This window comes from Periplaneta americana, chromosome 13 (genome assembly GCF_040183065.1).
Source record: "Periplaneta americana isolate PAMFEO1 chromosome 13, P.americana_PAMFEO1_priV1, whole genome shotgun sequence".
Lineage (NCBI taxonomy): Eukaryota > Metazoa > Arthropoda > Insecta > Blattodea > Blattidae > Periplaneta > Periplaneta americana.
In genome coordinates, this window is record NC_091129.1 from 12,025,998 (window position 1) to 12,043,187 (window position 17,190).

General features: G+C 34.9%; 1 protein-coding gene across 6 annotated transcripts in view; it reads left to right on the forward strand.

Moving 5' to 3' along the window:
- Ald1 (fructose-bisphosphate aldolase) overlaps positions 1-17,190 on the forward strand; it is a 227,935-nt gene that overhangs the window by 184,227 nt on the left and 26,518 nt on the right. For all 6 annotated transcript variants that reach the window (XM_069842918.1, XM_069842919.1, XM_069842921.1 and 3 more), the window contains one exon: positions 14,212-14,426. In XM_069842918.1, the coding sequence (XP_069699019.1) occupies positions 14,244-14,426 (183 nt within the window). In that variant the 5' untranslated portion in view covers positions 14,212-14,243. The remainder of the gene's footprint in view (positions 1-14,211; positions 14,427-17,190) is intronic.

Here is a 17,190-nt window from a genome sequence, read left to right on the forward strand (position 1 = left end):
AATCGTTCGATATATCGATGTATTTTCTGCGATATATATCGTTTATCGAAATTAGATTTGCAATATATTGGAATGTCAATATATCGGTATTTAATTTATTTCCTCTATCACTAGGTTGAAGTTTTTTTGCGGTTGAATTAAAGTTAACTTGAAATAGAACTTAAAATTTATTTATATATTTGTTTCTTTCTACCCTCTCCGTCGTCTTGTGATAAGTTTGAATAAACACAGGAAATCACAAGCAGTGAAACTTCCCAGTTAATATGACACACTACGCACGACAACCGCAGGAGAAAACACAGGCCAAACAGGTCAAAAAATGCATACAAGAGTCCATATTACTATGGCATTGTGTGCCTATTTATATTATTAAGTTCAGTATAACGGTTTATGCTCCAAGAAAGCGCAAGTGTAAACACAGGAGCATGTGTTGCTCTTTATTCAGCGGCGTAGACGGAGTTTCCAGCATTGGCTCTGGGATATTGATTTAGCACAGGCAGTAGCACGGGTCTGGAAAGTTCCAGTGCCCGCTTGCTCCACCCCACGCTGCCTGGTGAGAGACTGCCTGTCTATCCATCGGTCTGTGCGAGTAATATCATTATTGCCAGTCTATTATTGTTGTTCTTATTTCTCAGCAATGTCCATACGTTTAAGTTATCAAGTCATAAATGTAAATTAGCATATGAATAGCGTTTCAATCATTCTTGTTACCTGTCGTAAGGTAAATGTTTGAGAAACTGAGAAATTGGACACTCAATTAAAGCGATGGAAGGACATATCTGACGATGGAGGACGAGGGGGAGGACATATCGTCGGTTTCTTGGTAAAAGTGATCAAGTCCAAAATGCAAAATTGTTGGGAAAAGGCATTTAAAGGTTTAGGGCGGAATTCATAGTCGTCACTTATAAATGAGTGAACCCTTAAGTGGTTACTTATACTCATTTCTAATTCATAGTTGTCCCTCATTCACATAATGAGTGATTACTTAAGTGAGCTGATCTGTACCCTTAAGTGACCACTCATTTTCAAAATGCATACTCAGAATGATTTTGAGGATTTTGTGGAGTTTGCTGAACGAAAAGAGGAAAATATACGTGTCCCAAAAAGGTATATTAGAGACATGGAGAATCCTCTGGAAATGTATAGTGAACTGGAATTTAAGAAGCCATATCGTTTTCAGATCAATTCGAAGTTGTTGCTCTAGCCAAATTTATTTATTTATTTATTTATTTATTTATTTATTTATTTATTTATTTATTTATTTATTTATTTATTTGTTTGTTTAACAGGGCAAAGCCCCAATTACAATAAACAGTACAGATATTTGTTTTAAAAACATAGCATTGCATATAACATGAAAAAAGAGATAAAACAGATACAAGTGTAATTACAAATTAAAAATTAAAAAAAGACAGATACTACCTAAATAAAAAACACAGATCTAGATATAAATGAAAAATACCAAATGAAAATAAATTAAAAAGAGTTAAGTACAGATATCATAGCCAAAAATGTAAAATGTAGCTATAATTGGCAAATTACAGAGTTAATATAACACTATGTTAATAAATTCTATATACAGTATTATATAGTACTAGTGGCTTGTGCAGCAAATACTGCTGCAAATTAAGTTCGTTAGACGTTCAAATAAAAATTTTTCAGATTTATTTTCAATGAAGAATACTTGTCTTTTTGATAGTTATTTGCTTCCATAATGATGAAACATACTCCCTCTGAGTGGATTTTTTAAGACCAAATATTTTTTCTTCAACCTATCCAACTTCAGTTTTTGAGTTTCAACGCGAAAACTCAAATATCAATGTCAGGACGATAGCAGTAGCTATTTCAGGTCATTGTGGATTGTAGGCAAAAGTTAAAAAAAATGTCAGGTTTGCTAAGCTTTCGAACAATAGCATTTTCGTATAGCTGCTGCATGTAGAACTTGATATGTAGAGCGTAAAATCATTTTATCCTACTAAGAGATCTTGCTGAAATGATCTGGAGACTACAAAATTTTCTAGGCCTCTTATTTTATCAGTAAGTAATACCTTTTGATCTTTCCTTAGGAACTGTAATTTTTGCGCTCTCTCGAGCCAATACTGAAGACAATGACACATATCAATATCTACACTACACCGCCATTAAGTATATGAAAAAGACCCAACCCCAATGGGTTAATAAGTATAAAAATATTTGATTTTAATAACAATATTATCTTACTTAAGTTTTGTAATTATATATAGCAGTCACTCAGTAAATTATAGAAATGAATATCTAAATTAAGATTTTCTCTACATTTACTTACATAACCTCAAAACGTTTCACTTTCACGTCATCAATATAGCATCAATATTATGTACAATTAATGAAAAATAGACGCATCATGATATGACAGTAACTATAATAATATTTAATTTCTAATGGTAATAATGTCATTAAACCACCTCAAGTTTCGTAGATTTGAATATCCAATACACAGCTGTACTCAGAAAATTATACACTGCAGAATCAGTTTTTAATAACAAATTGAATTGAACTCTAAATATGTCGGCAATCCTGCAGGTCATGGCCTTCGTGTAATAGCCTATTGTTTATTGTAGTGTTGTTTTTGTTCTGAAATTCAATCAAGTCGGCCGTGATTCGATAAAATTAGTTCTCAATACTGACAACAGATGGATTTTGGAAAATAGGAAAATCATGTAGGAAAATTGACATTTCAGTGAAAACTACTACTTTTCCGAAAAACTTTGAGTTCCAAGCTTCAAAATGGGGGGTCATTTATTGAAATCCGTCCAGCCGTTTTCCCGTAATTTCCATTACCAGTTCAAATTATATATATATAGATGCCTAATAGGCTTAATTTATTTATTTAAGAAATTCACTACTACAGAACATGTGTTCCAATTAGTAGGATATCTGATTATAACTAACATGCAACTAGAATTTAACATATCATGAAACTATTGCTGTATATAACTTATCCAGTACAATAATATTGTGAATTTTATTAGTAACAACAATGTAATTTATTCGTCACAACAATAATTCCTTTCTACAATTCGCCTTAAACGCTCTCGTCAACAATTGGATTTTCACTCAACACAGTATTCGTTATAGCACTCCACTGATGACAATGACAATTTACTTGGACTAGTACGAACAACAATGAACTGTTAATCTTAACTAATATTTACAAAGCACTATTTACAAATCAGAACTATCAGTTCTCAGTTCACAGTTCTTCTATCTCAGTCACTCGAGTTCACAGTATCTCGAACCACAGACCTTCAGAGACAGTTCACTGTACTCGAACTCAGGTCCCTCCAACTGCAGTCCACTGCACTCAAACTCAGGCCTTCGGATGCTGACGCAGATGCGGACGCACACTCGAGTCGAACTCCGGTACACAAGACTGGCTTGCTTGTTCTGGCTTTCTCACTGACTGGCTGACTAATCAACTGAAAACTGGAAACTGCTGTCGTTCCTTCGCGACCGTAATTTATAACCACAGCGACGTAGCCTCGAAAATTCGCGAGTCTTCCACTTCGACGGATTTCTGGAATAGTCGGGAAGGTCGTTCCACATTCACTGCGTTAAGTAGCAGCTGCGCGCGCAGCCTCCCCTCGCGTGTAGGCCCCTTTCCCATTTCCCCGTGAAGCCCGCGCGATATGCTCTCTCGCGGGACGCTGGTCGTGAGTTCGAATCTCACGTCGCTGTCACAATATTGATAACTCGTTGTTATAGCAACTCCACATGCAGAGCTGCTTTCGATTAGTTCAATGAGAGTCAGCTTTTGTTATGACGTCATGTCCGGCAGCTGTAAGTGAGCACTCATTACGTGAAAATAAGTGTTGTCTATGAATTCGGAATTGACTTAAGGGTTCCCTTATTATAAGCAAACACTTATTACTTAAGGGTTCACTCATTTTATAAGTGACGGCTATGAATTCCACCCTTAATGACTCATCCAAAGATAACTGTACTTTTTTTTTTAGATGTTAGTAATTATTTTGAAGGTAAATGTGCTATATTATTAGTTTTTAATATAAAATTATGTCTTAAATTTTCATAATTCTTGGAAGCCTTCAATGTGTATGTTTCTACATACTTTATCAATTTTATCTTTCTGCACAATTGTTTATAATATTGCACAAGCATTTCGCAATTTGCAAAAATATAATTTTTTATTTGTGCATTTTTGCGACAATTATTTATTTCCTGGCTTAAACCCTGATTTAAATTTATTCGGTCAAAACGAATGAAGAGATTGGAGGAACGATTCATTGCAAATATTCGATTTATTAATTTTGTCCATAATAAATCATGTAAATAGAAAACTATATTATAGAACTGTTGTCTCCATATGTTGCAATATTTCAGACAAGCGCGATATAAAATACTAAGTGTCGTTGGCATGTGTGCCCCACATTTGGTTTAATTGATAACTTCAGTTCCATACTTTTCAACTTGTCAGTAGCATTAATTATAATTTGGTGGTCATAGCATTTGAGTTTAAAAATTCCACACACTTAAAGGCGATATAAGGAAATTAAATGTGAATTGTGTCGGTGTCATGTATAGTTCCCGGGGTAGCTCAGTCAGTAGAGCGTTCGCGCGCTAAGCGAAGGGTCCCGGGGTCGATACAATTTTTCCTTGAAATTATTCAAGCCTGCTTCACAGGGAGCTTCTACCTGAAAGCCAGATTTGTATAATACATTCGTTACTGGAGGTACGTTAACAGGAAGCCACAATTTAAGTCACACATCAATTTTGTGCACTCATAGTTGAGTTCTGGCATCTTATCAGCTCACTTGAGTTGCGTGGATATAAAGGAAGAATTGTGACGGTGTCGTGTATGGTTCCTGGGGTAGCTCAGTCGGTAAAGCGTTCGAGCGCTAAGCGAAGGGTCCCGGGGTCGATACCCGGCCCCGGAACAATTTTTCCTTGAAATTATTCTAAATATAGTATTACCAATGAAATATTTTGCCATACAGGGACGATGCGAGAAAAAGGAACTTCATTAAGTCAGAGTGCCGAATAACTTGACCTTTTACTTCGTTAACAATGAGAATTATTAAGATTGTCATGGGAAAGTTTCGCTTACCGTTACACGCAGTCATTTTGTGTATCACGTATCGGATTCGTGACTTTTAATAATATGTAAGCCTACAACAGAAACTAAATGCATTGCATTAAAGAAACCTGAGACCACGCACTAGTTACTGAAAAGTACCTACTTAACAGTGGTCGTCAGCACTCACTTAAATGGGTAGAGTGCGCGGAAGGTAATACTGGTGACAGACTACAGTCACTAATCGCGATTATCGACCTAATCGCGATCGGGTTTGTAGTGTGTCACCGTCCCGATCCCGATCAGGAGCTAAATCCTGTTTCCAGAACAAGATAATCGCGCTGATGCACGGCCCAGTGGAAGAAAGTAACATTTTAGTAATCTTTGGTTTCGAATCACCTTGATTTATATTATTTAGGAAGTCGTGATAGCTTCTGCTGTGGAACTTTATTACCCCTTCCATTGTATTATATGAAATAGAAACGAAAATGAATGGCTAGAAAATGAATTTGGCTACCATTAGACATAGTGGAGAAATTTAATGTAGATGTGAGAAAAGTAAAAAGAAGAATATTAACAAATGACAGACGAACTATTCATATTTCATATATATAGAGAGCAATAGAAGGCTGCTGAAAGATGTTTCATTTCAATAAATAATGGATTACAAACTGGAACTGGTTTCTTTTTCAGATTTTTAATTTCAGTCTCCATTACGAAGCTATCGTTGAGGTTAGGGTTGATTTTAAAAATATGTTTTATTACAAAATAATATAAATTTTTGGCATGATATAAATTTTATAGGTTATAAAATCTCATTTCAAAATAATATAAATAGTAATGATATAAATTGTATCAGTTTACATTGTAAACCATATAATTATTTTAACAAAAATTCCCATATCAAACTGCAAGAAACAAAAAAAAAAAAAAAAAAAACAATGAACAAACATCAAAAGAAAGTATGAACCTTAGGTGTTGTCCAGGAGGGAAACAAATATATACCTATGTACATAGAGAAAATTGTTTCCTCTATGGTAATTCAGCTGTTGACCAGATGGGACCTAGTATGTCACCACATTTTCGGTAATAGCGATCGGAGCTAATCGCGATAATGCTAATCGCGATTAGCGACTGTAGTCTGTCACCAGTATAAGGAACTCTGCTCCATCGTGCACAAGGGATAGAGAGACAGCATACCCGCCAGCAGCCACGAATGAACGCTAGGGCAGTGTCTTGTCCGCGGGTAAGAGATGCTAGCCCGAGAGTGCAGTATTCTGATGACCGCTGGTATATATCGAACTTGCCGAATTTTATGTGACTTGAATTGTACAGACATTTTATTAGAATAAATGTAAAGCTAAATAAATATTGAATGTAAGCAGTTCATTAAAACTAGATAATGATTTTATTAACACATATTTAACGAGGCAATGGAAGCTGTGGTCTGTGTTAACGTCAAGACATATTACGTCATGGAGCATTACATTACCCTAACATTTTATAATTATCTCGAGCAAGAGGTCTGCATCGGACGTCTTCGCTCGAGCGCCAAGTAGTTCATAGCATAATCCGATAGGTAGCGCACATGCATGATGGGTAAAATTGTCACGAGCGATAAATCCTCGAACGGTGTAAGCCGAGCGTTAGACATTCGTTCTTATTACAGTGATGAACTGTGTAGTAACATCATACATGTTTATCATTTCAAAACTTTGCAGTGTTTAACTAACCTCTCCATAGTACAACTTCAAAACTTGCTTTAAAATGTAATATAAATGCGTAGGTATTTTTTTTTTTTCCACACAGGAGTGATTTTGTTTTTGCCACATCTGATAGATGTTATTGGATGTAAATGTAATTATTATAAACGGAGAACACAATCACGATAATGCAAGAACTATATCAAGTTTTCTAATAATAATAATAATAATAATAATAATAATCTCTAATAATTAGTGTATCAATCTTTGTGTCTATAACAGTTGTGCAGCATGATTATTCGTTTTATTATATTTTCTGTGACGTTATCTCTGTACTAATATTGTTATTAATCTACTGCTGTATCAATAATATTTTGTAAAACGTTTCTACATTGTCGCAGTATATAGGCGGAACGCTATGTATGGACCTATCATATTATATATGTGGTAAATCAAATATTGAATAATTATTAATTAGCAATAATAACTGTATATCGAAGTTTTTCATACTATTTTATTTATAACTTCATGTTCCATTAAACGTTTGTCATAAACGCAGAAAATAAAGCCTTATTTTTACCGTGTGAGCAAAACATATGTGTGTATCTTATCTGTCGCCTTCCATACAAGATAAGACATGTCGGTGAGATGACCTTGTACTGTGCTTCTATTTATTACGAGCGTATCACGACCGATCGTATCTCACTCGACCGAGTTCAAGCGAGCGATTTAACTCCAATGCAGCACTCCGCCTCGAGCAATATCGATTGATACATCTTGTTCAGTCATATGAAAAATACACATAAGCACATAGGATGATGATTAAATTCAAGGAAAAGATTGTTCCGGGACCGGGTATCAATCCCGGGACCTTTGGCTTAACGCACCAACGCTCTACCGACTGAGCTACTCAGGAACTCCACCCGACACAGTCTCAATTTTTCCTTTTTATCCACATAACTCTAGTGGGCTGACAAGACACCAGAAACCCACATCGAGTGCACACAAACTCTGTGACTTAAAATTGTTGTTTTCTGTTAACGTATCTACCTACAGTAATGTGTATATTATGCAAATCTTGCTTTCCCTTAAATTTATTGAAGTCTGCTTCGCAGGGAGCTTTACCTGAAAGCTAGATTCACATAGGATGATATTCATTAAGTACCCTATTATAATTTGTATTGGACCTACAGTTCAAGCCCTATACAACTCTGTCCGAAACATCGCGGATATGGATGTAACACTGTAAAAAACATGCCCCCGAAAATACCTTTATTAAATGATCATATTCCGATATACTACACCACGGTCAAGCTATAACGGGGGGAGGAGGTAAATGATGTCCCCGATAACCCCGTTATATGGAGATTCTATGATTTTTCTTCCCCCCCCCCCAGGAAACGGTTCTCTCTCCGTCTATGTGCAGAAAATCTCTTGTGCAATGATTTTTAAGACTGCCAAAAACTGTGGGATGTGTATCAGATGTAGTTATTTCGAGAGAAGTCACCAAAATCGTGATGTTGATTGAAACCTTGAATTGATAAAAAAAAAATCACAATAGTATGTATAGTTTGTGAATTTATTTCCACTCAACAATAGGATTTTATTCTTCCAACAATAATTCCTTTCTACAATTCGCCTTAAACGCTCTCGTCAACAATAGAATTTTCACTCAACACAGTATTCGTTATAGCACTCCACTGACGGCAATGACAATTTACTTGGACTATTACGAACAACAATGAACTGTTAATCTTAAGTAATATTTACAAACACTATTTACAAATCAGAACTATGAGTTCTCAGTTCACAGTTCTTCTAGCTCAGTCACTCGAGTTCACAGTATCTCGAACCACAGACCTTCAGAGACAGTTCACTGTACTCGAACTCAGGTCCCTCCAACTGCGGTCCACTGCACTCGAACTCAGGTCCCTCCAACTGCGGTCCACTGCACTCGAACTCAGGCCTTCGGATGCTGATACAGTTGCGGACGCACACTCGAGTCGAACTCCGGTACACAAGACTGGCTTGCTTGCTCTGGCTTTCCCACTGACTGGCTGACTAATCAACTGAAAACTACTCGAGTTCGCTGGCGTTTCTTCTTTTATAGCGAAATCATAGTTGCGAGAAATTTCTACAGCTGTGCAGAGAATTATCTGGATATCTCCACTTCGACGGACTTCTCGAAGAGTCGGGAAGGTCCGTTCCCCCTTCCCTCCGTAAGCAGCTGCGCGCGCGATCTCCCCTCGTCGCGTGGGCCCTTTTCCCTCTCTCCGCCGCGCCGTCCATCAGTGCTCCGTGAAGCCTGCGCGATCTGCTCTCTTGCGGGACGCTGGTCGTGAGTTCGAATCTCACGTCGCTGTCACAGTATATTTAATTTACAGTATTTTACGCATAGAAAATTGTAGTTGAAAAACATGTATTAAGATTTATGGAATTTAAATGAAGAGACTATAAACTGAAGATTGTATGTAGGTATTTATTCACACTGCAAATGGGTATATACCCGAAGGCAGTAGTAACTAATTACACTCAATAATGACAATAATAAACACAACTAATAAAAACAATAATTAATAATAAGAAGAAGAAGAAGAAGAAGAAGGAGGAGGAGGAGGAGGAGCATCCTAAATTAAATGAAGCATGATGTTCATACCTGCACAAGTACCTTTCAAATACACTCATTTCGCTGTCAACTCACTCACTGCACTGATCCTATCCTGATTTCACTAACACTTCTAACCATTTCACTGTTCAAATACTTTGCACAGCCACTTCACTGACACCAACACACTTCACTTACACAATAGACTTCACTGACACTACACACTTCACTGACACAACACACTTCCTCACTGATAGAACACTTCAAATAACAAGATATCAATTACACCCTTTAAATAATGTGTATAATATACTACCGTCTATTAGTAAAGTCCTTAAGCCTATTTTTAAATACATTTTTGGTTATTGGTAAAGCCTTTATTACGTCTGCAGATAACGCATTCCAGTCCCTGATAGTACGATTGAGAAAAGAAAACTTTCTTAGTGTCCGTCCTCTGCCTTCTTTCCCTCAATTTATATGAGTGGTCGTTCCTTGAAGAGTAATTTGGCGGCTGCAACCTATTTTTTATTTCTCTCCAGGCACGCTCACCTCTGTATGTTTTGAACAGTGCGCATAATCGAATTCGCGTTCTCCTGTCCGTGAGTATGTCCCATTTTAATGGTGAATTATTACGACAACACTTGAGAGCCGGTTTTTTTTTTTTTTTTTTCAGTGTCTTAATATGTTCTAATCTGTAAGGATCCCAACATGCAGCACCATATTTTCTGTTTACTTGAAAGTAATAAGTAATAACAGACGATTCTTAGTTTTGCCAGAGATTTTAAATAAAAATTAAAAAATTAGATAAAAGCATAGCAGGAGTCTGCCCAATTCACATGGCAAAGTTCATTGTGACAACCAGTGAACTCTGACTCAAGTTACACTTGCGTTCCTGAAGTGGTGTATTAAATAATGCATTCGTACATAACGAATGAAGTAGATATTCGTCAACCATTTACGCCGTTTAGTTTATGAAATTCTGTAATTCATTGTTATGATAAAATTTTAATTTAATTAGCATCCAGCATATCCATTGAAAACTCATTTAGAATTTCCAAACAGTTATTACTGTAACATCAGACGATGTCTTCAAATAGTTAATTGGTTTTAAATCCTCTTCAATGCATAGTTAATACTTCGTTTAAAGAAAACGTTTCAAAGCGTCTATTTTAATTTAATTGCAGTTAAAACTCAATTTTTATATTATTTTATTATTATTATTATTATTATTATTATTATTATTATTATTATTATTATTATTATTATTATTATTATTATATGAAACACGGGAATTTTACGTGAAGCAAGTAAAGAGATAGGTTTCGAAGTAAATCCCGAAAAGACAAAGTATATGATTATGTCTCGTGATCAGAATATAGTACGAATTGGAAATATAAAAATTTGAAAAGTTCAAATATCTTAGAGCAACAGTAATAAATACAAATGACACTCTGGAGGAAATTAAACGCAGAATAAATATGGAAAAATGTCTGTTATTATTCGATTGTGAAGCTTAGGTCATCCAGTCTGCTCTCAAAAAACCTAAAAGTTACAATGTATAAAACAGTTATATTACCGGTTATTCTGTATGGTTGTGAAACTTGGACTGTCACTTTGAGAGAGGAACAGAGGTTAAGGATATTCGAGAATAAGGTGCTTAGAAAAATATTTGGGGCTAAGAGGGATGAAGTTACAGGAGAATGGAGAAAGTTACACAATATAGAACTGCACACATTGTATTCTTCACCTGACATAATTAGGAACATTAAATCCAGACGTTTGAGATGGGCAGGGTATGTAGCATATATGGGCGAATCCAGAAATGCATATAGAGTGTTAGTTGGGAGGCCGGAGGGAAAAAGGCCTTTGGGGAGGTCAAGGCATAGATGAGAAGATAATATTAAAATGGATTTGAGGGAGGTGGGATATGATGATAGAGACTGGATTAATCTTGCTCAGGATAGGGACCAATGGCGGGCTTATGTGAGAGCGGCAATGAACCTCTGGGTTCCTTAAAAGCTACTTTGTATTTGTATTTGCATTGTTATTATTACCATTATTATTATTGTTGTTGTTGCTATTATTATTATTATTATTATTATTATTATTATTATTATTATTATTACTATTACTATTATTATTATTATTATTATTATTACTATTATTATTATTATTACTATTATTATTATTATTACTATTATTATTATTATTATTATTATTATTATTATTACTATTATTATTATTATTACTATTATTATTATTATAATTATTATTATTATTATTATTATTATATGAAACACGGGAATTTTACGTGAAGCAAGTAAAGAGATAGGTTTCGAAGTAAATCCCGAAAAGACAAAGTATATGATTATGTCTCGTGATCAGAATATAGTACGAATTGGAAATATAAAAATTTGAAAAGTTCAAATATCTTAGAGCAACAGTAATAAATACAAATGACACTCTGGAGGAAATTAAACGCAGAATAAATATGGAAAAATGTCTGTTATTATTCGATTGTGAAGCTTAGGTCATCCAGTCTGCTCTCAAAAAACCTAAAAGTTACAATGTATAAAACAGTTATATTACCGGTTATTCTGTATGGTTGTGAAACTTGGACTGTCACTTTGAGAGAGGAACAGAGGTTAAGGATATTCGAGAATAAGGTGCTTAGAAAAATATTTGGGGCTAAGAGGGATGAAGTTACAGGAGAATGGAGAAAGTTACACAATATAGAACTGCACACATTGTATTCTTCACCTGACATAATTAGGAACATTAAATCCAGACGTTTGAGATGGGCAGGGTATGTAGCATATATGGGCGAATCCAGAAATGCATATAGAGTGTTAGTTGGGAGGCCGGAGGGAAAAAGACCTTCGGGGAGGTCAAGGCATAGATGAGAAGATAATATTAAAATGGATTTGAGGGAGGTGGGATATGATGATAGAGACTGGATTAATCTTGCTCAGGATAGGGACCAATGGCGGGCTTATGTGAGAGCGGCAATGAACCTCCGGGTTCCTTAAAAGCTACTTTGTATTTGTATTTGCATTGTTATTATTACCATTATTATTATTGTTGTTGTTGCTATTGTTATTATTATTATTATTACTATTATTATTATTACTATTATTATTATTATTACTATTATTATTATTATAATTATTATTATTATTATTATTATTATTATTATTATTATTATTATTATTATTATTATTAAATAAAATAAAATGGTGATAACGCCATAATACTGCAGGAATGGAAATAAAGGAAAAACAGCATATCCTCGTTGTTCCTGCAATAACTCCTATGTGCAAAGTATAAAATTGTTCAGTAGGAAGAAAAACACATTTATTCATTCTATGGCAGTAATACATAGGAAACTGTGAATTCTTAAATTTTCGAAAGAAAGAAATATATCCATTTTGAATCTTGTGTACACTACTTTTAACACTTGAATATAAGTAATATAATAGCGGACTTACTTGTGTTAATTATTTAAGTCTGTGCGGCTTACAGCTGTTTCGGTGTTTCATCACACCATCCTCAGAGCCTACTAGATCTAGACTCTGTTCTCTCAAAGTGAGAGTCCAAGTTTCACAACCAACCGGTTAATATAACTGTTTTATAAATTGTAACTTTTAGGTTTTGTGAGAGCAGACTGGATGACCTAAGTTTCTCAGTCGAATAATAACAGACATTTTTCCATATTTATTCTGCGTTTAATTTCCTCCAGAGTGTCATTTGTATTCATTACTAGACTACAAAGACATCTCAACACACAAAAAACACAAACAAATAAATACGACCACACAGGTGTATACAAACTCACATGTAATAGTTGCAACAAGTTCTACATTGGACAGACAGGCAGATCATTCCAAACACGCTACAAAGAACACATTAAAGCAATAACCAGAGGACACAATACATCTACATACGCCGATCACATAACCAATGCTAACCATACATACAATAACATAAATGCGGACATGGAAATCCTAGACATACAACCCAAGAACCAAAAACTCAACACACTAGAACAATACAAAATATACAAACACACTAAAACACACCCCGATCAAATTCTCAACACGCAGATCAATTTCAGTACACACACACAATTTGACTCCACTCTTCAACACCTTTCAACAATCAAACACACCCACATAACAGGCAGAGAAGTTCGAGATGACGCCGAGATCTAGTAGGCTCTGACGATGGTGCGTGAAGCACCGAAACAGCTGTAAGCTGCACACACTTACATAATTAACAGGAGTAAGTCCACTAGTTAATTAATTAATTAGTTTTTTTTCTGTTAGTGGCCCCAGGCGAACTTACTTTTTATGGACCTTGTAATTGTGGTCGAGTGGCCAAAATTTGTATAAGCACTTCTTTTGACATTATTAACATGGTGGAAGAAAAAAATTTAAGTTTTTATCTGCCCCCATCAGAACGTTTGCTTGTAAGCCCATAGAATCATATCAGGTCGAGGGCCTCCTATGTGCACAGGGCTAGCTTTCTTTGGTACTTGCCTGGGAAGCTACTCCTGGCAAGATTTCACATTTATTTTAACCTGGCATATTTTAATCAGTACCACAACTAAAATATACTGGACCGCGAGGCGTTGAATGGCTGAAATACCAAGGGCAGACTTTGGGTAAAAGAAAGAAAGAAGAATGATGGACATCTATCAACAATAACAAGGAATTAACTTGACACCTTTTTGCACTGCATACAGTTTTCGTTATAAATGTGAATAACAGTGACTTAAAAACATAGTGTTATACTCCAACATTTGTTGACAATGGCATTTTCTGTAATTGCAGATCCCTTACTTTAAAATCCACTGTGCACAAATATGACAACCTACTTCAACTACCCACCACCCGCTCTGCAGGAGGAGCTCAACAAGATTGCCAACGCAATTGTAGCACCTGGCAAGGGCATTCTCGCTGCAGATGAGTCCACTGCAACAATTGGCAAACGTTTCGGTGATATTGGAGTAGAAAATACTGAAGAAAATCGTCGTCTCTACAGACAGGTAAACTAATTCATGAAAAACAATCTTGTGTAGTAGGGGAGAAGAGAGTGGATCAGGACAGCACGTTTGCACATCTCCTTTTTATGTTAGGTTAGGTTCTTTTCAAACTGAAATGACGAGTGAAGCGTACAGTTAAAATTACTCTAACCTAACCTAACTTAACATAAAAAGGTTAGGTTAGGTTAGGTTAGGGTAATTTTAACTGTACACTTCACTTGTCATTTCAGTTTGAAAAGAACCTAACCTAACATAAAAAGGAGATGTGCAAACGTGCTGTCCTGATCCACTCCTGGGGAGAAGTGGGTACAGTAAGACAGGGAGAACAGTGAGACATTTTTCATTAGATGGTAAATTTTGATGTTGAGATGTAGGTAACAGTGGAGTTGTATGTTGCATGAGTAAAGTAACAGTATTTTCATACTCGATTTGATTCTAATTATAAAGGTGAGTGATGAAAAAATAATTCGTAATTTTTCACTCTAGAAGTAAAATTTTGGCTTGTGTTTAATGAAGATTTATATTGGATATACAAATGAGATATAAATATGAATATTTTGTTATCTAATACTATGGTATTTGAGATTATGTTTGGCAAAGTTTCGTCTTTCTTGTTTTAATTTTGAAATGATGGTGTCACTTTTAAATGAAGGGTACACTGGGACGTCTCACTGTTCCCATGTACCAATGATTTGCAAAAACAAACTGCAATTATATTACATTTACCAGTAACTAACATTAAAAATTAGCATACTAGTAAGCAATTTAAGAACTGTAGCTTAAAATAATGCATACATTACATTTTAATGGTTTCATAAATAAAAAATTCACAAAATTTAAGAAAATGTTAAAAAATAATAATGAAGTACATTAAATTCTTATCATTATAAGCTTTGTTGTCACCAAAAATTCATTTCATTTTTTCGCAAAAGTTTGAAATGTCATGGAAAATTCACTTTTTCAAATGTTACAGATGTTTCAATGGTTTCGAAGTCAGACATCAAAATGATTCTAAATAAGTCTACAGAACATGGCAAGATAAAGAGACAGCAAGCTTTCTTTTCTTTTGAAATAAATGTAAATCATTTCAATGTCCGTTAATATACACTATGGTGTCTCACTGTACCCTCCTGAATGGGAACAGTGAGACATTTGCATTTTTTGACAAACACGTATTATGCTGGTTAGGCCTTAACTCTGCCAGCTAAAATAAATCATCATTATTATTATTACTATTATTATTATTATTATTATTATTATTATTATTATTATTATTATTATTATTATATATTATGTCCTTTATCTATTAAAATTTTTGTTTATGTATTATCATACTCCATGTTTTAATGTCTATTTCTATTGCACTTGATTTTAAAAATACTTGAATTATCACATGCATACATATGTCTTAATATTTTGTGTCTCACTGTACCCACTACTCCCCTATTAATTATTGCGACATGTCATTCCAATTAATGTATGGTACCAGTATGTTGCAATGGATTAGTAGTGCATAATATTTTCCACTGTCCTTATTTCTCGTTGAAACTGTTTAAGACAGCTCTTCTTTTATCCAAATCACTGTAACCATTAAAAAGATAATTTCTCTGTGCCAGCCTCTAATGTAAACGTACCAAATAGTACCGGTAGATCAGGGTTTTATAAAATAATAAGGTGTTACATTATGTATGTATACTGTAATCTAACTCAAGACACGAAAAAATTTTCACAAATGGTTTCTTCTTTTTCTTCTTCTTCTTCTTCTTCTTCTTTTTCTTCTTCTTCTTCTCCTTCTTCTCCTTCTTCTTCTACAAAGACAGTCCTCTATAAGCCATTTTGACAAATATCATTGTGATAGAATAAGAAAACCCCAAAATTACTTTGGCATATTTGATGGGTGCGCATACTAAACTTACTTAGTGATAACTGATAAGTGTCCCTTATTTTTTTCCAATAAGTCTGGGAACCCTACTGAAGCAACAGACAAGCAGACAAATGAAACTCAATGCTGCACACAATAACAAATATTTTAAAACTCAATTCAACTAAGTACCACCCACAATAATCTGTATGTATGTGTATGTATTTATTCACACTGCAATGGGTATATACCCGGTGGCAGTGGTAACTAATTACACTCAATAATGACAATAATAAACTTATTAATTAAAAATACAGTTAATAATAAAGGTAAAGGTATCCCCGTAACATGCCATGAAGGCACTTGGGGGACATGGAGGTAGAGCCCCATGCTTTCCATGACCTTGGCACTAGAATGAGGTGGTGTGGTCGGCACCACGCTCTGGCCGCCTTTTACCCCCGGGAAAGACCCGGTACTCAATTTTATAGGAGGCTGCGTGAACCTCGGGGCCGTTCTGAAAGTTTGGCAATGAGAAAAAATCCTGTCACCACCTGGGATCGAACCCCGGACCTTCCAGTCCGCAGCCAGCTGCTCTTACTAATAATTAATACAAATAATTAATACTAACAATAATTTATAATAATAATAACAATAATAATAATAATAATAATAATAATAATAATAATAATAATAATAATAATAATAATAATAGGGAATATCCTAAATTAAATGAAGCACGATCACTTAAAATAACATTTAAAATAAATCTAATTTGTATCTTAAACCTAAGTTCGAACTAAAACCCACGAGTATGATGTGTTCATATCTGCAAAAGTACCTTTCCACATTACACTCATTTCGCTGTCAACTCGCTCACTGCACTGGAACTACGACACATTTCACTGA